This window comes from Augochlora pura, chromosome 2, assembly GCF_028453695.1.
Source record: "Augochlora pura isolate Apur16 chromosome 2, APUR_v2.2.1, whole genome shotgun sequence".
In the NCBI taxonomy this organism is placed as follows: domain Eukaryota; kingdom Metazoa; phylum Arthropoda; class Insecta; order Hymenoptera; family Halictidae; genus Augochlora; species Augochlora pura.
In genome coordinates this window covers 6,176,848-6,199,552 of record NC_135773.1, presented here as the reverse complement: position 1 = coordinate 6,199,552, position 22,705 = coordinate 6,176,848, and the positions used below count along the sequence as shown (strand labels likewise).

At 50.9% G+C, this 22,705-nt stretch overlaps 1 protein-coding gene across 2 annotated transcripts in view; it reads left to right on the top strand.

The window, feature by feature from the left end:
- Svp (COUP transcription factor 2) overlaps positions 1-22,705 on the top strand; it is a 72,192-nt gene that overhangs the window by 11,439 nt on the left and 38,048 nt on the right. For both annotated transcript variants that reach the window (XM_078187687.1, XM_078187678.1), the window contains 2 exons: positions 450-599; positions 15,097-15,648. In XM_078187687.1, the coding sequence (XP_078043813.1) occupies positions 450-599; positions 15,097-15,648 (702 nt within the window). The remainder of the gene's footprint in view (positions 1-449; positions 600-15,096; positions 15,649-22,705) is intronic.

Here is a 22,705-nt window from a genome sequence, read left to right as displayed (position 1 = left end):
ATATTTGTCGCAGAAGTTGTTTTAAAGCGCTAACGAAGGATTACCGTAATGACGACGACTGCCATTGACCGCGATCGCGATGATCCCCAATCATCGTTCGGCCATCGGGGGGATCTCGTTTATCTGGATCCGAAGCTCTCTGTACAGAAGGCTCCTTGTTGTCACAGTGGCGATACGAATTGGCTCCGGATTCGTTCAGCGAAACTCGTCGAAACAACAATTCAGACTTTTGCTCCACTGGTTTAGCTTTTAGTCATCGTTTGCCCTCGCACGTTTGTACGACTCGCGATAAGTTTCGTAATTTTTAACGAATGTAAGAAAATGTTGACAAATGGAAACGAGAGAGAGGGGGAGAGAGAGAGAGAGAGAGAGAGAGAGAGAGAGAGAGAGGATAAATATTTCTGAGGAAAGAATACGGGATGTTTAACTGTAACTTTGCCTCTTTTCAGGATGCAAAAGCTTCTTCAAGAGGAGCGTCAGGAGAAACCTAACGTACTCGTGTCGAGGGAGTAGGAACTGTCCCATCGACCAGCATCATAGGAATCAGTGCCAGTTTTGTCGATTGAAAAAGTGCCTGAAGATGGGCATGCGACGGGAAGGTACGTACCGAGATACATTCTTCGTAATAGACCACCATGGCGTTTCGCGTGCTACCGAATCGCAAACAGATGGGATTCCGATGAAGGGCTCGCGGCTCGAATTTTCGAGATTTATTTAAAAGAATTGGCCATGAAAATCATTTGCCAATGCTCGTAAGGTTAGAGTTCGCTGGGACGGAATCGCGTTTCAATTTGCTGTCATCAAACGCGAATGTATCGATGGCACACGTTGTACGAGAGGCAACACAGCGTATTCATATTAACCGCGTTTGCAAAGAGAAGCTTCCCGACGTCTGTTTGAAAGCCGAGGAAGAGAGAGAGAGAGAGAGAGAGAGAGATCGAAACTAATATCAGCCGATCGTCTAAGCGGGAAACTAAAGGCCGCGCCGCGCCGCGCCGGCCGGCATTCCTTCCTTCCGGTCAGCAGCGCGTTCGTTCGGTGCGAAACCCTAGCGAAAGTTTGCACGCTGGTGGTTCCGAGCCGTGGCACGCAGCCGCGAAAACTTGCGAGAGGTTCCCACGCCACTCCCCTTCCGAGATTCGTTTCTTTTTCTCCTCGTGAACTTGGCTGCTCGCGGCACGATACCATCTGACCTTGTTGGAGCATGCACGAGTTGGTCACCGACGTCCGCGCTCGTACTCGCGCTAAAGCTCGGCCCAGGTGTACTCATTTCCGTCCGAGGTTTCGCAGCGGTTCCTCGACAGCTCGACACCCTGCTTTGCTTCCTCTCTCTCTCTCTCTCTCTCTCTCTCTCTCTCTCTCTCTCTCTCTCCCTTCTCTCGCCGCTTTCCCCACTCCACACTCATGCTCCATCGGCCCGCTGTCCTGCTTGCCGACCAATTTCCTCGGACTTTTCCGTGTAGGTGCCCTCGACCGACCGCGATCCGCGATCCAGGATCCACGATCCGCCGCCATCCGCACCGACTTTCGTCTTCCGTGCTCTCTCCCGCTCCCTCCCGACGTTTCTTTCCCGGTTGTTCTTCCTCTCCCTACCTATCGCGCGACTAGATAGCATCTGACCTTGTTCGAGGCGAACGCTAGCGAGACGGTCATCGACACGAACGGTCAAGGAGCGCGGTCGAGTCGAGTCGAGTCGAGTCGAGAGACTCGGCGCGCGTACGACGCGGGTCGCAGGACGAAGCACGCAAAACGCAAGAGACAGGACATTGCTGGCCGGGCATAGAATTCGACCGATGGCGACCGTCTTCCCAGGAAGAATTCAAAGTACGCGTACCGTCGACAATATTTTTTCCACGCGCGGCCACCTCGCGTCGCGTTTTTCCCACGAGACGACTGCCGCGCGCGTTTTCTGCCCCGTCGCGTCGCGGCTACGTCCGCTTATTATACGGGACGAAGTCTCGACTTTTGAAAATAATTCGATGCGTTTGCGGGGCACGCAATTCTGCGTCTTACCATTGGCTTCGAAACACGAACCAACATAAATCAAAGTAAACCAACGTAAATCAGCATAAACCTGCGTAACGATATAATGTAAACTAACGTCAATCTATGTATGTGCCAACCAACGCAGAACAACGTAAAGCAACTTAAATCAATGTAAAACAACGTAAATCAAGACAACGAGAAGGACGAGGATAACAAGAAGAGTCAAAATATTTGATATTTATAAATTTACGGGAGGTTTCGATAACAAACAATAGATTACAAGTTACCGGTTAACGGTAGAAGTCGTAAAGGAGGCGCACCTGATACCCGAGACACGCTGGGATAGAAAAGAAGTCGAGCTGTTCGCAGAAGATGTTAACATTTCTGAAAATCCTGTGCAGGCTATTATTGTTGCCGTATAATGCGATAGAATTCGCTTGTTTGAAAATAGTACGGTGTTTAGTGGATGTTCGAGATGATGTAATCGCTATCGATGTCCCACGGTACGTTTTACGACAACTGTCTGGATGGTTATAACCGTAAATAATTTTGACCACTTGCTAGCCTCTTACATGGATTATGTCACTTTTGCGAATAATGTTGATGCGAGGATATACATAGAAACCTCTATGTAACACTTAATAGGTTTAGAAATAATCCTCTAGTTCCATTTCATTCATATCATAATATGTGTGACTAAAGGGATTTCAACGTTTAATAATAATTATAATAGTTATTATATTATATCATATATTAATGTAATATATTGTTATACAATAATAATTAGTGTTATTGTTATTATTATTATTATTATTGTGAGATGAAATAAGAACGATCTAGTAATGGCGCACTGGAGACAAATTCATCGATGACTTTAAACGCAAATGAACGATCAGGACGCCGATATCGTACTCCTCGAAGAATTTTGGATCCTCGGTGGAATTTAACGAGCTGCTTTTAACGATTCGGGTGATCCATACCGTACGGCTTTCACCTAAACGCTCGGTACGATACGAAGGAAGTGGAAGAGAACCGTTTCTCAATGCGGATAGTAACGAATAGAGGCAGAAATCGAGAGACCGATAAGCGACGGATAACAGGGAGACGATCTGACCTGAGGAAGAGCATATTCGCGAACAGGGTTAACTACCGCGCCGTCGAATAGCACACCGGTATCGGTGGTACCGGGTGCCGGGGACGGCGGGAAGGTGCCACGAAGATGAGAAGACGAGCCAAGTCGAAGTTGAAACCAAAGCTAAAGTCGATGTTGATGCCGATGCCGATGCCTGACCGAAGATGAGAACGAGAGGTCGAGAAGGATGAGCGAGAGTAGAAGGAAAGGAAGAAAAGGAAGGGAAGGAGGAAGAAGGAGGAACGTTAAAAGGCGAGAAGGACGCTCGGTGGAGGATCGGTGGAGGATCGCTGGAGGATCGCTGGAGGATCGCTGGTGGATCGCGAACCACGGCGAGGGACGGTGAGCGGAGCGAGGCGAGGTGAACCGTGTGCTGGTAGGGGGCTAGAAGAGGGCACCATGAGAAGGGGTATCGTGGGGTAAAGGGGGACGAGTCGGTGGTCCGAGGTCAGCGGGGTGCATGACCTTACCTCGGGGGCCCCTTCCTTCCGTGGGGCCCCCGAGGCAGACAGGATGCGCTCAAGATTACCCCGTAGATACTGTCCGCGATGATTACAGAAATCTAGGAAGCCGCTCAATTTAATTAACCCTTAATTGCGAGTGCCCGGCCACGATGACGACGACGGCCAAGACCACGGCCACGACCACCGTCGCCTTTTCTGAATCCCGCTTTCATCTTTCGCTGGATTCCCGGGAAATGACCAAGTCCCGGAGTCGTCGGCTTTCTCGCCGCGCGAGGAATCGCCGTTGAAAAGGAATATCGGGCCTTGTCGAGAGCATTAGTATCGCGGAGATGGATACGACTCGAGTTTCAACGTAGATTCCGCTTTATCATTCCGCGTTCGCGTTCGCGTCGGTGCAGCATAGCGCGGCTTGCCGAGGCAACCATAATGGCCATTACGGGCGCATTAACTGAAATTAGACATTGTTTCCCTTGCGGGGTTAGAACGATGCAACAATGGGAGGACGACGAAGGCGGATAGAGGCCGGTCCGCTCGGGCAAACGTTCGGGCCAGCCGAACCAAACCAAAACGACCAACGGGACGCGTCGAAGAGAATATAAAAAGGGACGAGAGGAGCCGAGAGACCGAGCAAGATGGTAAAAATTACGCGAGGTCGACACACGAAAGGAAGGAGAAACTGACCGAGGAGGAAGGAGAGCGTACATCTATGTATACTCTTTGTCTCTTTCCTGGTTTATCCGGCGTGCCTGCTCTCTATCTCTGGCCATCTCTCTCCATCTCTCTCCATCTCTCTCGATCTCTCTCTCCATCTCTCTTCATCTCGCTACATCTCTCAGTCTCGGTCCCATCTCTCTTGGATACAAGCGTTTTTCTCGGTCCCCGATGACTGCCTTTCTCCCCAGCGTGCGCCAACGAGAGATTGCCGATATTACGCCGGGGTCGGGATCGTGACTTTAATCAATTAGCGGGGTTTCTCGGACCTGGGAAATGATTAGTAATCCGGTCGGTGGTCGCCGGTCGATTCTCGAAACCACCTCGTGTCCCTATGCAGTGGCCCCACTACGATATCTCCGACCAATCCGACGCTATGCTTCGCCTCGCGCAGAATTTTTTCCCGCGGAAAAGATGGAACAACGAAAATGACCTTGCGCATAACTCGCGGCGAGCATAACGGAAATCCGTTACGCGGGAGCATTGACGCTGTGCGACGTGACGCGAAGCTTAGGCGACAAATCGAACCGTGTGACTCCACGCGACGGCGAATTCGAGGTGAGACCGTTCCGCGAATACATAGTTGGACTGCTTTGAGGAGATTCCAAGATGATGCGAATTACGATTTATAACGCCGAAGCGTGTGACTTGTCGCGACGTGTTGCGCGCGATGCGATTGCTAGCGTCAAACGATCCGCGCCGTCTTTTCTCTTTTGGTCGGTTCCAACGACTCGAGCGGTCGACAAGGTGATCGCGGACGATGATCCGATCGTAGTTGCAACGAACGAGAAATTGGTTTGTCGATTCGCTCTCGCACGGTTCGCTCGGAATAGTTCCCGCGAAACGCAGCGGTCTCCAGACCGTGTTTACTTCGCATAATCTCTTTCCGACCATTAAAATACAAAGTAGACGCATTACCATGACAAAACTGTCGTCGGGTCAAGAGTACCTGACACCGTTCGTGGGGGATTGCGATCGGAACTTGGGCTCGTTATGCATATTCAGAACGGTGCAAGGTCCACCGTTGCCCGTATTACCCTTTGTTCGTTCCCCCTGCTCGACATCTAGGTAAACTTTCCTTTCGGCTCGCGTTTCGAGCACGTGTTCCCCTATCTCTGCCTGCCTACTTGCCTGCCCGACCTGCCTGCACGGCCTGCTCTCTGCCTGTCCGTCTGTCTACCTGCCTAAGGGAACGCCTAGCTCGAGTCCTGCCCACGGTAATGAACGTATTTTCACTGGCGACTTACCGGTAAACGCGATCGCAAGACGGCCCGCGATTACCCGCGATCACCCGCGATCACCCGCGAACCAATTTCAATTCCGATCGTCTCCTCTTAGCTCCTCTAGAGATTCTAGACTTCACAGTTCACCGCGGTTCGCGCGGCACAAAAGCTGGAATATTAGAAATACATTCAGAACTATGCGCCCGATCGGATCGTACTCGATTCGGAGCAACCGGTGGCGACCTTCGAGGCTGTTCGAGCTCTCGCGCGATCAGAATGTGAAAGTTCACTGGGAAAAGGCGGTCAGCGCCGCGACTTTGGTCGGCGGGCATGCCGATCTATCGACGCGGTTATTTTCAACGGTTTGCGCGCGTCTCTCTTTGCCGCGCTCCGGTCGCATCGTTCTGCCGCGATGTTTGTCTTTTAAGTCGCGGCATCGTCGTCGAGTGTTGTCGAGAACGATGACAGCAACAGCAAATAGAAAAGAAAAAAGCCGTTCATAAACGGTCGAAGAAAGCAGAAGGCATCTCTAATTGGAAAAGAAGAGGACGCGGATAACGGCGACCGCCAGCCTGGACAACTCACCTGCCACGCATCGCGAACCAGTCCCCGATAATCGCGAACGTGGGCAGATAACACGACCACGTGACGATGACGATCTGTTCCCGTCGCCCGTCCCGCGCAGCTGCAGCTGTTCTCCGCGCGGGCCGTCCCGGGCGTTCCGAGCGTTCCGAGCTCTAGATAAATCGAGCCTCCGTGTTATTCTGTGGAACGATTCATTTTCGACGGATCGACGCCGGCGAGATAGCAGGACGTTTCGAGCCGTTGAAATTCGAAGGCTTCGGTGACTCCTCGAGGGTCTCGAAAGGAACGAAGGACGGTGAATTGAACGTCCGAGTGAATCACGCTCCGAAAGTATTCTCGTGTGGCGAGGGAGAGGATCGCGGGGAAAGGGACGCTTTGAAAGACAGTAGGTCAAAAGAGCGTTCTCTTGGCCGCGAACCGGAACGAAGGAAGGACACCGCTGGGAGAAATTCCTTCGCCGGGAGACTCCCACGCAATCGTCGCGGACGATTCACGCGATTACGCGTAATGGGAGAGTCATAAGGGGCGGCGCGTCGTCGCGACGAGCTCGAGCGGATCGGCTTGCATCGAACGCCTCAGTGTTTCGGAAGTTTGGTGTAACCGTCTGCTTGCTAGCAGATTCGAGACTCGAAGAAAGCGGTAAAATGAAGAAATGGTGACGCGTTGCGGAGAGAGTCGTCCACCGACTCCCACGTCTGACGTCTGACGCGTATCTCGCGCACGCGAGCCACCGTGCATGGTGCATTGGTTGCGTAGCTGACCGTAAAGTACGATAACCATCGAATGGGAAGCGTACGCGAACACGACGGCAAACGCGCGTTTGCGGATCGAGTCGACGAGTAAGAGAGAAAGAGAGAGAGAGAGAGAGCGGAGGTGAACGAAAGAAAGCAGATATTAATAACGTGCTTGGTTCGCGATTCTCGCGCGGAGCAATCTTTCCTCGGACTTGCTTGGGCTCGCTTGAACTAGTCCCGACTCGCTCATCCTTTCGGCCTCGTCCTTGTTCTCTTCAGCGATCTCGCTCTCGTTCCGTTCCGTTCCGTTTCGTTTGGCTCGGTTCGATATCGTCCGGTCCCGTCCTCCAGGTTCGTTCGTTGTACCTTCCTCGATCTTAATGTTGTTCGCATATAACGCAAGACCGTACCGTCGAGTAGCATGCGAGCGCAGGTCTCGCCGCGAGCAGACACCGTGGGAATGTTAGGCGGGCCCGCTGGCCGCTCTGCCCGCTCTGCCCGCTCGCGCTGCCCTCGCCTCTTTTCTCTTTTCTCCTCTCCGGTCTTCTGCTCCTTTCTACCTTGGCACTCTTCGCCACTCTGCTCTCTGCTCTCTCTCGTCTTCTACTCTCTTTCCGCTGTTTCGGCCTGCTCGTTTTTCTTCTGTTCGGAACCCGCGCGTAACCCCTCGTAACCTCGTCGGATCCTTTCGACTCTCCGCGTCTGCCCCTTTCGTTCCTCTCGCCCTCGCCGCGTTCCTCACGAACGACGACTCGTTCAAGTGTGTGGTGTCGGACGTGTACCGGACGCGTATCGGACGAGTGTCGTTCAATTCGACCAATGAATATCGCGAGCTCGAAGTTTGCGTATTTAGTAGAGCAGGGATTTGGGGTGGTCGCAGTGCTATGTCAAATCGCGCCGGCAATTCCCCCCTAAACGCGAGTGCGAGCGCGAGCACGCGGAGGGTAGTCGCCGACGAGTCGAGTCGAGTCGAGTCGGTAACCTTCTTTCCGGCGAAATTATCATAATGGCTCGGAACAGAAGCATGGCCCGGAGCGACCTTCGCTCGCTTGGAAACTGCCTGGCACGATGCATATTCTCTCGCCATCTTCCGCGAGTCTACGAGCTCCGCTCCGCCTCGCCTCGCCTCGCCTCGTCTCTGCTCTATACTCGACTCGACCGGCGCGGCGAGTTTACGTGTGCTCCCTCGAACTCGCCTCGGTTACCTTGCCGAAGCAGCGTCAACTATACACACGCACACACATCTAAGTACGCGGGTATACATACCCCTCGCACGGTAATTACGTGACGTATTAATACCAGTTATTCCGCGTCGACTGGTTCTCTGCTCGTCCCGATCCGCAGGTGTATTTTCGACCTCTTTCTCTTTCCCTCCACGTATTTTCCTCGCTCTCGTCTCCGTGTGTCTCTCTTTTCCTCTTCCTTCCTCCCTTTCTTCCTTCCTTCCTTCCTTCCTGGCTGGATGACTGGATGGCTGGTTGCCTGGTTGCTTGGTTGCCTGATTGTTCGCCTTCCATCCTCTCTATCCAGTCCTCTCTCTCTCTCTCTCTCTCTTTCTTTCTTTCTCTCTCACTCTTCGCCTCTCACTTTCTCCCTCGTTCTTCCTCGTCCTTCATCTTGCTCTCGAACCGTTCTTCCCTTTTCTTTCGGCTGCGTTCCATTCCCTCTCATTTCTCTCTCGCGTCGCGCTCGCATCCTCCTACGAAAGGTATGCACTCGTCGTACAATAGGACGCTTTTACGAGCACGTCGAAGAAGATCGAGGCGTCGAGTACCAGCGAACACGCGCGAACCGAAACCTGCTAGCATCCGTTCAGTTGAGGAATCGATTTGACTGCGACTGAACCCGTGCCTACGTCTATCTCCGCTCTTTTCGAGTTATCGGTTGCGGATTCTGCTGTCTATCGCAGTACAACTTTTCAGTTCTGCCAATGTGAACGAACTCGCGGTTTCTTTGCCATTTCTCTCAGCAAGAGGGGTCAACCGACCTCGTGCCTACACCTGCGATCTTAAAGGTCTACTTCCGATACAGTTCACTAGGTGCTCTGACGAGACATGGGTACCATCGGTGAGGGTTTCTATCGTGTGTTCTGATGTGCGGTACCCGCTGCAAAAACATTTCATTGGGTTCTCAAAGCCGCAAAAAACTTGATTCCTTCGCAAACTCCTTGACCCATTTCACTAGTTCGAATGTATCTGTTATTAGACCAATGTCGAGCAAATTGAATAATTTGGTAACGCTTTATAAACACTGGGTCGTAACGACACAGTCACCAGATTATATGTATCTCACTTGTACAATTTGAAAGCGTCAAGTGAATAAATAATAATAATAACTAAATTGCAGATTTTATTCGTTTATGGCAAAATTTAAATCGATGTCAAGATTAAGAGATATTGAAAACTGTGTGGCAGAAAGAAAAAATCTTATATTTGAGTCCAATGTTTTATAATTGATGAAGGCATCTTTAATTTTGCATAAAGATTCGCACTCTAATACTGACGTTACCATAGTATGCAATACCGCCCTTACTCATATCAAATCATCGTTAGAAAGCGACGATGTTTCGCTAGCGCCTCTCGCGGAAGCTTACGAAAATAAACTTTTAGCGTCCGAGAAAAATTGGGGAACGGATAATCGGGGTCCAGCTTTGCTCCTTCCATCGTGTTCTTATCTTAAAGGGCGCTGAACCTTTGCGTTCCGTGCGATTTGTAATCGGCGAAATCGTGGCGTTCGTATCGTGGACTGCGAAAGGTTGTGATGGTTCGAAGGATCGCGGGGAATCCGAGGTCCCAAGGATGGAGCGGCGTCTTCCGAAGTGGACACTCGTGGTGCCTCGACATGGTAACGGGAAGACGATACGGAAATCTTAATAGCATCGACTCGCGGCGCTTCTTAGCGTTCTTTGCGACGCGACCGCCTACTCTTTACCTTGCCACCTTCGAGCCGAAGCTGATGCTCGAGGGGCTCGATGGGCTCGATGGGCTCGAGAGGACCGGCACCCACTTATTAGCTACGTAAAAATGATTCCGTGCTGCATCGGCCACGCGATACGCGTCTGCTCTTCCCATTTCCCACTTGTCGTTCCTTCGAATGCGTTCTCGTTCTCGATCTCCTCCTATTTTCTCGAGGGTTCCTGTTTTTCGAAGCGCGGTGCGCAGCGCGCTCAAAGTATAAAGAGAGCGGGCGAAACGGTACCGGTCGGGCCGCGAGCAAAGGGTTGAGATCGGCAAGCAGGCGAGGGAGACAGGTAGAAGCCGAGGAGGAGCACTCTTCCCATCATTAGGTTATTTCGTTGCCGGTTCGCCCGAGGGACTTACGTAGGTGTTTATTTATCGTCGAAGGCCGCACGCGGAGAATTAGTACCGGCCGATGCACGCCTCTATAATCTCTATTCGAAGCAATTATCTCGCGAATCCCGATGGACCTTCCGAACAGAACCTGACCGAACCGTACCGAACCGCAGCGAACCGAAATTCACAGCATGTTCCCGTCTCGTCGAAGTCTCGTCCACGAACGCGAGTTTCTACGACGTTTCGAGCTGCCTAGCATCGCCGACCCAATGACCCCGAGCCGATGCCCATGTAGGTCGTTACAGTCACCGTCACCATCACCGTCACCGTCACCGTCACCGGAGAAACTGCAACCATTCGGGTTTACGGGATATTTCGCCGCTTCTCGCTTTCTTTATATCCTTCTCTCTCGCTCTCTCTCTCTCTCTCTCTTTCTTTTTCTCTCTTTTCTCCCGTCTTCCGTGTCGTGGCTCGCGACACGACGGCACGGCATTTATCACGGACTCGTGCACGCGCCCGTTTCTTACAACAAAACTGACGCTTGCCTCGTACACGCACGAATCTACGGCTGCGATTACACAGATGTTCGACGGAATAGGAAATTTGACTTTAATTCGCGGTTTTTACGGATCCGGATCGCTGTGGGTAGCCCCTCGGTCCGGCGGTTAGCGGTTGTAGCGAGAAGGACGAGCAAAAACGTGACGCGTGGACGACATTTACGGTCTCGTGTTTCGCTAAAGGATCGTATTTTCTTGTCGACATCCTCGAAACGACGTTTCGACGTTTACGGTGTCTCGTTCGAAAGTCGACGCATCGAGACGTTCGCGTTCCTTAGGTCGGCCCAACCGGTGCAACGTCCCTTGATAATAATATTCGATATGTATTCATTTACGGTAAGAAATGTCTTTGGATAACAGCAATGAGCTTTTAAGCTATCGTAAGATGCATCTGGCACTCAAATCACGCTGGGATAGAAAAGAAATCCAGTTGTTTGCAGTAATCATTGACATTTCTAAAAATCCTGTTTAAACTGTTATCGCTGTTGTACCATAATGCGACACGATTTTCCTTTTTCAAAATAGTATCGTGTCTGATAGATGTTTGATAAGTACGACATGTTTGAGGTGGATAGAGTTTTAGTTCGGATAGACCCAGGTAGCAAAAGGACGTCTTAAAGACGTCTGGGTTGGTATGTCGTTATATTATTCAGTCGTAAGACACTCAGACCTAACATGGACGTCTTGAAGACGTCGTGTGCTATCTGAGTAGGATCTGGCCGATCTGGCCAATTTGGCCACTGATTGCTGGATGATCCATTGCGTCACGAAACGACTTTCGGGACCAATTTTTATTTTAGTGCTGGTCAAAACATCGCGACGCATCTTTGTCATTTTGAAGCTGGACGCAGCTAACGCGGCCGATGTTTTAACGAAACTCTTTTCCGCGCGCATCGCTCGGTATCCGACATCCAGCATCGAGTATCCAGCATCCGGCATCTACCGCGCGATCGTCTTAATCAACGCGCTGTCGCTGCGAACGAAAAAAATTAGCATTTTAAATGACGCGCTCCGCGGGTGCTCCCATCTCTTGTTCCGAGCTCTCCCTACCCTGCTTCCCGTTACGTGATCGTCGGTCCTCTTGGCTTCGCGTCTACTCGCTCCTACTCGCTTCTACTCGCCTCTACTCGTCTCTACTCTTGTCTACTCCCGTCTACTCCGGTCTACTCTTCTCCAGGTTCTTTCATTCCCGAGACGACGTCGACTCCGCGATTCGTTTATTATCGAAGAGGAACGGAAGATTGATCGTCGTTTCTCGATGTTTATAATTATTTTGAACGATGCCCGGTGCTCATTGTGCGCCGCACGGAGACGGACACTCCGGCCGACGCGTCCGCGCAACCAACGAAGAAAGCGATAAATTCTCTCCTCCTTTGCCCCGACTCTTCGATGCTCACCCGTCTTTCTCCTCAGATTCGCTGTCTCGCTCTCTATTTCGCCTTCTCGCGGCACTCGCCTCCGTCTCTCTCCGTTACTCGAATCGCGCGTCAGCATCATCAATCCACGTCAGAGTCCGAGAACTTCTCCTCCGTGGCCGTCGTGCGAGACGGGTTCTCGTATCCGCGCCACTTCGGAACTTTGAAACCTCGAGCCCCGAGACTCTGACTCCGACACCAACTACTCCTGCGAAATTTCGGACGGACGGTCGTGGATACGATACCCGATTAAGGAAATGTCGCGCCGAGTCCGATAGCGACGATCGGATCCGAGCGTAATAGATCGTGTACAAGGACAGTCTTCTCTGCGATTCAAGCAAAAAGAAATCAAACCGGCGATAACGCGATCGTTATTGCATTATCTCGTCTCTCCTCTATCGATTGGACTTTGCCTGACGACAACTGCTCGCGGCTCAACCTAATGAATTCAATCGGGTCACGCAGCCGCTTCGATGAATTTGTCGAAACGTTGATTCACGGCGCCTTCGGTATTCGATGGAAAGAATAGGGACGTTCCCGATCAACCGGATGCTCGCTCGTGTTTCTCGGACGCAATCGCGACCGACCTTTGACCCGACGCGCGACGAGCAGCCCCGACGCGAGTGGCTATCGCGCTCCGAAGCGACTCTCGCATATCGGCGGATTTTGGTGCGCCGAGCATGCGATAACGACTAATCTATGTAGAAAATATCCCTGAATGTTTCTGCATTTTTCTGACTATTTCGGAATGTTTCTTGAATATTTCCGACTATTTCTGAATAATCTTCCAATCTTCCTGAGTATTTCTCAATAATTTTGTATATTTCCGAATTCCTCTGAATCTCTTTAAATTTCTCTGAATTCCTCTGAATTTCTCGAAACATCTCCGAATTTTTCTATATTTTTCTGAATTTTATTTATTTAGTCATTATACCGGTAAAACGTTATTAGTGCACAGTATTGAAAGGCACCTATTCAGCTGCTACAGAGACCAGCACCTACAAGTAGAAAAAGAAATGGTTCTCGGACACGGACATCCTCCGCGACGCAAAGAGCCCGTGAAACCGACAATCTACTGTTCCGCGAGCCTCGATCGCGAGAGCAACCGCGAATCCCGAGGTGTTCGTGCTCCTCGCGACCGGAACGAGCCGCGATTCGATTCGCCGCGAATTCTTTTCCGCTCGAGCGAGTCTCTCGAACGAACGAGTATCCGCGTTCGGGCCGACCGCTAACGGTACAGAACATAAATACGCCGCGCGGCGTTGATTCGCGCCGCAGCGCTCGAGACGCGAAGCTCGTTCCCTTCGGTTTCCTCGTGCGCAATCGGCCGACGCAATCGTATCAAAATGAAAAGTCGGCTGTCGGCAGCGCGGGTTCGCGATATCTTCCAGCCAAGAACTGGAATCAAGCCGGGTCTCCCACCGTGGTATCTCCGCCTCAACACCGTCCTCCTGGCCCGTTCGAACACGCAGATCGTTCCCGACTGCCCCGTGATCGCGCGATCGGAGCGCGAACCGTCTCGAGCCCTTTGGCTTTTTTCACGAGAACCGACTCGCATGGCAAAGGGACTCGCGAGGCGGAGAGGGACGGATGGAAAGATAGAAGAGACGGTGTTCGTTAGCTGTGGGGCGGAGGTTGGAATTCAGGCGGTGCGCAGCAGGGTGCCGTTTCTCCTCGAGACCCGGGAGAAAAGGAAGACGGATCGACGCGACCGGGAGAGAGGAAGACGGAGTTTCGCCGTGCCGCATCTCTCCGCATCTCGCCGCATCTCGTCGCATCTCGCCGCGAGCTCGAGGGACTTATAGGTCTCGTACGCGGTAGAATCTCTTCCTATCCCCGACTCTGTTCGTCTCCCGGCTTCTCTTCTTCAACCAGCCGTCGAAAAAGGTCGGTTCACAAAAAAAAGTCGCGCGTTTCCTATTTCTCTTTTCCCACTTCCGTTGTTAGAGAGGAAAGCAATCGAGCCTCGCGTTCTTCGGGCACCTTCAACGTCCAAGCGGGATCGAGTTCCGCTTGCGAAGTTCCACGAAAGAGGTGAACGCCTCCCCTTATCGTACAAATAAAATAGACACGTACTAATCTCACATCACGCGAGACTTAATTTAATTCAATTTAATCCCTAGCCGCAGTGTAACGAGTCAGACTCGTGGTGTAGAGATTTCTAGAAATAAGTTGTTAGGTTAGATGTTCCGTTACTTTAAGTCAGAATCAAATCCTAATATTTTATCACTAATATTTAAACATTCGAATAGACGTAAAAACAGAATAAGTAGAAAGTTTATGCTTGATGCAATTATAAAAGAAACGGTACAGCGAGGATGTACTTTACGGGTAGGCATCCATATTTAGAATATAGAAGAAAAATATATAATATGATACTCACAGAGAACTAGCAGTTTAGGTGAACAGTTTACATAAACATCTTTTGAGTTCTGCGATGAAAGCTGCAAATATAATTTTTGTGCTTGTTCGCATTAACAAATTGAAACAATCTGAGAAAATCCTGTTAATCGTACTAAAATTCGGCGAGTAGACTGAGATTGCAGAGGGCGCTGCTATCGAATCGTGCAATTACGCGCGAATTGTGGGACATTGTTAAGTGTGTTAAACGCGAACTAGTTTCTGTGAAGGTTGTGTCAGGGATATGTCCTCGGTGTTCACACGAATATATTGTCACGCGTGGATGGACTCCATTCCTATAATTTCACATGACGTGACATTGGTACGTTTCCACCTCTAAGTGTTTATCTCACCTTATATCAGGCGGGCAGGGTACGCCCGCGAGATCCTCGGGCACCGAAGAAGAAAAATAAACGAAACGGGTTAGCGAAACACGAACGCGGACGCGACGATGCGCGACCGTGCGCGGCCGAGCCGATCGGCGGGCGATGTCCGCGGGCGGATCGGACCCGCTAGAATTTCCGCGGCAATTTTCGGCCGAACCGTAAACGGTTGATAGAAAAAGAGTTGTAACCTTTGGGGTTTGTCTGTTGCAGCCGTGCAGAGGGGTCGAGTACCGCCGTCGCAGCCGTCGCTGCCAGGTCTACCGGGACAGTTCGCGTTGACGAACGGCGACGCCGTCGCGTGCGCCAGTCTGAATGGTCACTCTTACCTTTCCTCGTACATCAGTTTGCTGTTGAGGGCGGAGCCGTACCCGACCTCGAGATACGGCCAGTGCATGCAGCCGAACAACATCATGGGAATCGACAACATCTGCGAGCTCGCGGCGAGATTGCTGTTCTCAGCGGTCGAGTGGGCCCGAAACATCCCGTTCTTCCCGGACCTGCAGGTGACGGACCAGGTCGCGTTGCTCAGGCTAGTCTGGAGCGAATTGTTCGTCCTGAACGCGAGCCAGTGCTCGATGCCGCTTCACGTGGCGCCACTGCTGGCCGCGGCCGGGCTCCACGCGTCGCCCATGGCGGCGGACCGAGTCGTCGCCTTCATGGACCACATCAGGATCTTCCAGGAGCAGGTCGAGAAGCTGAAAGCGCTCCACGTCGATTCGGCGGAGTACAGCTGCCTGAAAGCGATCGTCCTCTTCACCACAGGTAATTCTGCGAGTCGACATCTTTTTCGCGGATCGTCTCCTCTAGCTTTTGTCAGCGAAACTGAATCTTCGGCGTTCGATACCGCCGCGCCCCGAGACCGGGGAGACGAGATTATCTGCGGCTGTTGCGCGGTATATCTCGTGGCTCGCGGACCGGGGCTCCATGGCTCCATGGCTCCATGGCTCACGGCTCATGGCAGTGGAGACTGGTCTGTTTCTCTCCGTTTCTCTCTCTCTCTTTCTCGCTCTCTCGCTCCCTCACTCTCGACAACCGGCGCGGGACGATGTTATCTCGAAGACGGTCGTTGTTGTCACGCGGTTCGTCGATTCTGGACGAGCTTAGCGGAGCTTAGAAAGGGACAATGGTGCCCAGGGAACGTGGTTCCGCGATCGGTGGCAGGGCCGCCGGAAGAAGTCGAATCGCGAACGGCCGGAGCCTCTTGACGCGCGCGATTCTCGTTTGTTGTCCGTCCGTTGATCGTGCTTGCCTGCCTGCCTGCCTGCCTGCTAGCTTGCCTGACCGCTTGCCTGCCTGCTTGCTTGCTTGCTGGCCTGCCTGCCTGCCTGCCTGCCTGCACGCCTGCCTGCCTGCCTGTCTACCTTCCTTCCTTCCTTCGTCCAGCTTCGTCTAATCGACGCGAAGATGTTATCGGGCATCGCGGCGACTGTCATCCGGAACGCGATCCCCGCTAGAGCCAGAGACGAGATTCGCAGGCGGAACAATGCGACGAGCGCGGGCTCGTCGATGTTGCGCCGATCGTCATCGAGCTGCGGAGACAATGCTCGCGGTTCTGCTTCCCTTCGTATCTATCTCGGCCCCTTTCCCCCATCCTCTTGTATCCTCCTCGTCCTCGTCCACGTCCTCGTCCTCGTCCTCGTTCTCCTACGACCACCCCTTCTCCAGACCAGTTCCCTCCTCCGCCTATCACCCTTTACGCGTTTTAGGTCGTTCACGAACCATTCGCCGGGCGTCGCGCGTGCGCGAAATCGTTTAACAATGATTACGATAACGCCTTGCGAAATCTAAAACGTTGATGGAATATTATTTACTTACGAACGTCTGGCGCGCGATATTTACGAGCGCGTTTTACGTCGTTCCAGGAAATTTTCTGAAACGCTTTAAAAGGACCGTTAAACGCTAAACGGTCCGCAATCCGTTTCACCGTTCCTCTTCCCATCCTCTATCTCCTCCTCCTTCTTCTCCTTCTCTGCTCGATCCGTTCAATTCTCTCGTTTCGCGTGTGTTCGCATTCAACGACGACGACGACGACGACGACGATAGCGGCGTCGGCGGCGTCGGCGGCGACAGCGAGGCCTCGCGGTAATTATCTGCCGCCCATCTACTCTCGTTCCTTTGCCGTCCCTCGAGAAATCGCAACCTAACCCCCTAAGACACACCCGACTCCGATACACAGAGTTGCAATGCGGGTCGAGAGCTTGCCGTCAATACGATCGTTTCGAGACAGCCGAAAGTCCGTTCGATTTCGTTTTCCTCCGCATGTTTGCGGAATTGCCGGTGTTCTTTTTTCTTTTCATTTTCCACGGAATCGCCCATGGAATGAAGAAACGGCGGAATCGTAGGATGCGGCGCGACGCCTCTCGACGGTTAGGCTTTCAGAGGGTCCAACGAGGACGCGGGGACACCTCATCGGCCCATGCTAAACCATCTCGGTGTAGATACGAGACAACCGGCTATTTATTTCCGTGCTATATGGGCGCGCTTAGCTTGGCTTAGCTTATGCTAATGTCCCGATTCTCGGACTTTCTCCCTTCAGCCCTGCGCGCCCGGCAACCCTCTTTTTCTTCTTTTCCTTCGCCACGAAGGACCCGCTTCTTCTCCCGGCCTCTTCGTTTTGTTTTTCCTTCCCTCTTCTTTTTTTCCCTCGTTTTACTCGGAGGCTGCGCGGATCCCTTCGCTCCGGACGCGATAGGGGCCCTTGGCTGACTTTGTCTCTCCCCTCCCCCCTGCCACGTCGATCTTCATTTTTTCCAATCTCGACAATTTCGCGATTCATACGCCGAGCTCGATCCGATTCTTTTCAACCTTTTTATCGCCGACAATCGTTTACGCGAAACGACGCGAGCCGTCGCGCATTGCACAGTGGAACCAGCGTGCGTAGACCCCTTTTAAGATCCCTAATATTTCGTTATTCAAAAAAGTCGTAAATGTTTATATTTCAGTTTTGTTTTATCTTTGTTTCTCTTTTATTTTCCTTTCATCTGCATTATTTTTGTTCTTGTATCTTGTACTTCGTTTATGCTTGCGTGACTCCCACCATATTATTACTCTTCTCTCTCTCTCTCTCTATATATATATATATATATCTTTCTCTCATTGTGAGAAAGGGTTCATTCCGTTGATAAGTGAAGTTACTGTTACTTGTTATTTTAACAAGAAAACCCTTTCCCATATAAGCAAAAGTGTAGAGTTTAAAACGATTAATAGACTTAGGCTAGGAGTCAGTGGCAAAGATGATTCGCAAAGGTAATACAGATTCCGGATGAGATGAAAGAATTTCATTAAATAAATTAACGCAATCTTAATATTCTATTTGTCGTCTCATATAATAATTACTCGTTAATTTTTGTTTAAAGAACATATTTATCAGTCCGCGGAAGTGAATGGAAAATCTGAAATGACCCACACATATTGAATATATTTGAAAGTGAGATACCGTGCCCCAATAAAGGAAACAACGTTCTAAATGTGAAGATGGAGAGTTAAAGCATTATTATTAAAGATCTCTGATGTTCTCTCATTTTTTAACAAAAACGTATCAAATATCTGTGCTCTTCTTCAAAAATCTTTTTGTCATGATGCAGAGGTCACGGTAAACGACACAGAGACCGCAATCTAAGAACTTCCACTTTGCGTACATATTTCAAAGGGATCGACTCGTTAATTGGAAGCGAAATTGTTGTTAACAACCATAGTTTATTCTGAACATTTCGTCATCTTATAAAGACTCGTAGCTCGACTACATCGATTTGTCAACATTTGTCGATCCTCGTCACGTGGTTCCTCGTCACTCTGCGTCGCGGTTCGCCGTCATGGCGCGTCATCGGACGATCACATGCAACTCGGACACGATTTAAGCGTTCGCGGACGAGGATTTCTCGTATCGACTAGATTCAGCATCGAAGCCGTTGCTGCGCAATCCGTTGCGAACGGAAACGTTTCCCCTATGAAACCAGAGGCTGTAATAAGTGAAAGTCAAGCGGAGGAATTCGTCCTCGAAGGGAGAATTTTCGATTTTCGGATCCGTTGCCCTTGTCTCCCGGCGAAAGAGCAGCCACGGCTCTCGTCGCGAGAATCGCTGTTGTCTAATTGTTTGGATAAAACGGTGGAACGAGGGCACGGTGCATAAAGTATAAAGTACGTTTAGCTCGCCGGATCGACCGTTCCAGTGGTTCGGCTTTCTCCTGCGCTTGCTCGCGAGATCTCTACCGGGTGACGAGAGACCACATTGCACGGTAACCGTCCTGCTATCGGTAACGAGAAGCAAATCAACGGTTTCGCTCGAGCGTACGCGAGGCCGCTTACTCGCGAATTCGTCGGAAAGACGATCCATTCTATTCGACGGGGCGTACCTCGCGGACGTCGTTTTCGGCGGTCTCCGGTTTGCCGACCACCCTGTAGAGGCATGCGAAGCCACGGCGCAGATATATTTATGCGAGAGGGTATTACGGCGAGTGCGGTACCTACGTGTATCTTGATGGGAAACACTCCCACGATTACGTGGCATGCGATGCAATTCCTTTTGCCTTGGCCAACCGGTGCGGCGCGGAGCGGAGCGGTACGGAGCGGAGCGGAGCGCCGCGGCGGGCAACCGGCGGGCTAACCGGCGAACAACCGTCGACCCACGTCCTCGCTACTCGCTACCATTGGCTTTTCGTTTGTTGGCGATCTCCGCATAGTCTCCTCGGCATTAACGGCGCAATTAACAATGTAACCTGCAACCGGGCAACCGTTTCGCTCGGTTACGAAGAATCCGCTCCTAAAACGTCTTCGCCGACGACCTAGCGGCCCCCCTCCCCGTCTGTCGAACCAACGTCGACTCGGACGACATCGTTAACAGGCGTCGCTTCTTCGCCGCTGTAACGCTCGCGATCGCGGAATTTTCCTGCTCCGGTCGCGCGGAAAGTTGCGGCGACGCTGTACAAGGAAAACGGGGAGAAATAAGAAGAAAAATTGGAAGAAACGGGGAAAGAATACGAATAAGAAGAAGTAGATTATGGCTGTATCTAAACGTTCTATCTGAATGCTCTCGGTCTCGTTGGCGAGCCGCGCGGCGCGACGTTCGAGAGGGGGTATCTGGCCGGTGATTTTTCCGCACAATCATCTAACGACGCGTTGGTTCCGTGCTTCGTGTCCAATCACGTGGCGGCTATAGCGCATCGAAACGGACGCGCAAACGAGGGCATCGTGGAGACGGGAGGAGAAAGTAACCGCGATCGTTGTTCGCTCTGGCTCGTATCGTCGAACCGATACGTTTCTGTTCCTTGCTCGCGGCGCGATCGCGGGTCCCATCCCGGACCATCGGGCCTCGGTAACGCGGACATCCTTCGGTGGCTTCGTTTCACCAGATAGCGTTTCTTCCCGTCGCGAGTCGATGCAAGGAAGGCCCATCGCTTCGACGGCACGTTCTATCGGATGGCCGTTTGCTCAACATGCAACGATCCAGGCGATCCGTTCGTTTCGCCTGATTCGTCGTTCTTTCTAACCAGGGATTAATATCGAAATGAATAATACCGGTAATATACGGGTAATTTTCGGTTGGATCTTATATGTACAAACCGAAATGCAGAAATACCGCTATATTTACGACATATTTACCAGCAATTTTAACGGTTTTTAGATTTTGTGACCATTTTTTGATTTTTTTCTAAATATAAGTAAATGACTGGTACTATTTTCTTATCGTCATTATATTTACTGGCCTTATAATATCTCCTATAAAAGCATGGTTATATAATTAGAGCCTGGAGACTCATCACGAACGGAATACCGGAATGATACTGGTATTTATTTCGGTTTTTGATAGTATATCGGTTTCAGTATTATAAAGGTATTGATATTTCAGTATTATATCGGTTACGATATAATATTGCTGGAATAATATCGGTGTCAGAATCATACCGATATAAAATCTCTGTTTCGAACGCATTTACTTTTTCTCATGATCGACACGCAAATAGTTCATTAATACAAGCTAACTAAGTAATTACTAGCTAACTAAGTGTTTAATACATATAATGTAGAAAAGTAATCATTATAAAGGACAATATTTTATAACAGATACGGTGGAGTTAGTACAATGACTCAAGATGTTTCCAAAGAAATCAAGATTTTTGCTTAACTCGTTCGTTGGTCTAGTGGTTTGTGGTATACAGCTTTGAGAAACAAATAAAATTGTATTATGACTAGACTAGGATGTTGATAAAAAATTAAAAATTATCTAGGTCAATTGTAAGGGACATAACTTACATAAAAATCTATTTCTTCTTTTCATGGTTTCAGTAGATGGAAAAGGGTGTAGACATATCATTAAGTTTTTTTAATGTCTTCATTGCTTGGACTTTAAATCTAATTATGCTCAATCCAGAAAAATTCTGCATTCGTCGAAACTCTAAGGATAAACGTTGAAATTTAACAGCGCGAACGTGGACATTTTCAAGAGGGTAGCAATAGTTGTGGGTAAAATTCAGTATTGACCTAACAATCTCATACGTAACCAATCTGAGAAATAATAATAATAATAATAATCAAATAGTTATTACAAGCCGAATAATTAATACCTAAAACAGGTATCGACGAACATTTCATTCTTCGTAACTGTTTCAAAACCTCCATATAACAATTTCGAACAATTATCTTTCGCAACCGTTTCGAGAAAGCTGGAGGATCTGAAAAATCGTGGAAAATCTCGGCAGATCGAACCGAACGCGATACGATGAGCCTGGTAACCTAGATTTAAGCGGGAATATCGCGCGAACGGCCGACCGAATTGCGCCGATCGTTAATATCGTGAGCCCGTGCTGGTGTCCCCGATCAAACTGCCGTATTATTGGCGCGTTTATCGTTGTCATTATTATCGCCGTCTGTCGTTCGCGCTCACCTGTTAACCTCGGGTAATTTATCGATGCCGTGAAACGTTCGTGCTAGTGCTCCTGCTCTCGAAATGTCGCGCGTCGCTCGTCGCTCGTCGCTCGTCGACGGTCGCGCGTCGACCGGAGGAGATGTCGAGACGTCCGAGCGAGAAGGAGAGATAATTGTAACCGCGATCGTATGGCGGTTATGTTACCGGTTACGGCGGCGTGGCGTGGCGATGCGTGCGAGCCTTGCCTCCCTGCTCCGCTCCGATTTGTTCCGTCTCGCAGCTCGCGACAAACCTCGTCTAATCGGCCGCGAGACGTTCTCCCGTCGCAACGCGCTCGAAATCAGCGACAAGGACGCGAGACAGCCGGGGAATCCCGTTCGACGGAATTTATGCGAGCGAATTACGTAAACGCGAGAACGATCTCGCGTCTCTCGAGATTATGGGTGTTCGGCGAGGCAACCGAGTCCGACGTCCCTCGGTCGTCGTCGATCAGCTTCGAAGAGGTGTCGTTCGGACACGCGTGGATTGCTCGTCGCTCAGCACTCTCTGCTCCGCTCTCGGTGGTCGACGTTGGGCGCGTGCATACGCTCGTCGAGACAAAAGGAAAAGAGAGCGAGCCGGCCGACCAACCAACGAGCGCGGTCGCAAAGGGATGTGAAGCTCTTTGGAGCAGGGGAGACCGCGTTATCTGCGAAACCGGGACCACGATCCTCGCGACCGGCTCTCTATCTCTCGCATTGTTGCTTGGCGTCGAGTCGGGGTCGCATCCCCCAACCCTTGACTTTGAGCGTTACCCATTTACGTTTTATTATCTGCCCTCTTCCGTGCGCTTTCGCGTTCCTGTTCCCATTCCCGCTCTATGCTCGACGCCACGCCACGCCTCGTCTCGCCTCGCCTCGCCTCGCCTCGCCACAATATCGTCGATCGAAACGAGGGTGACCAAAAATTGTACGCGGT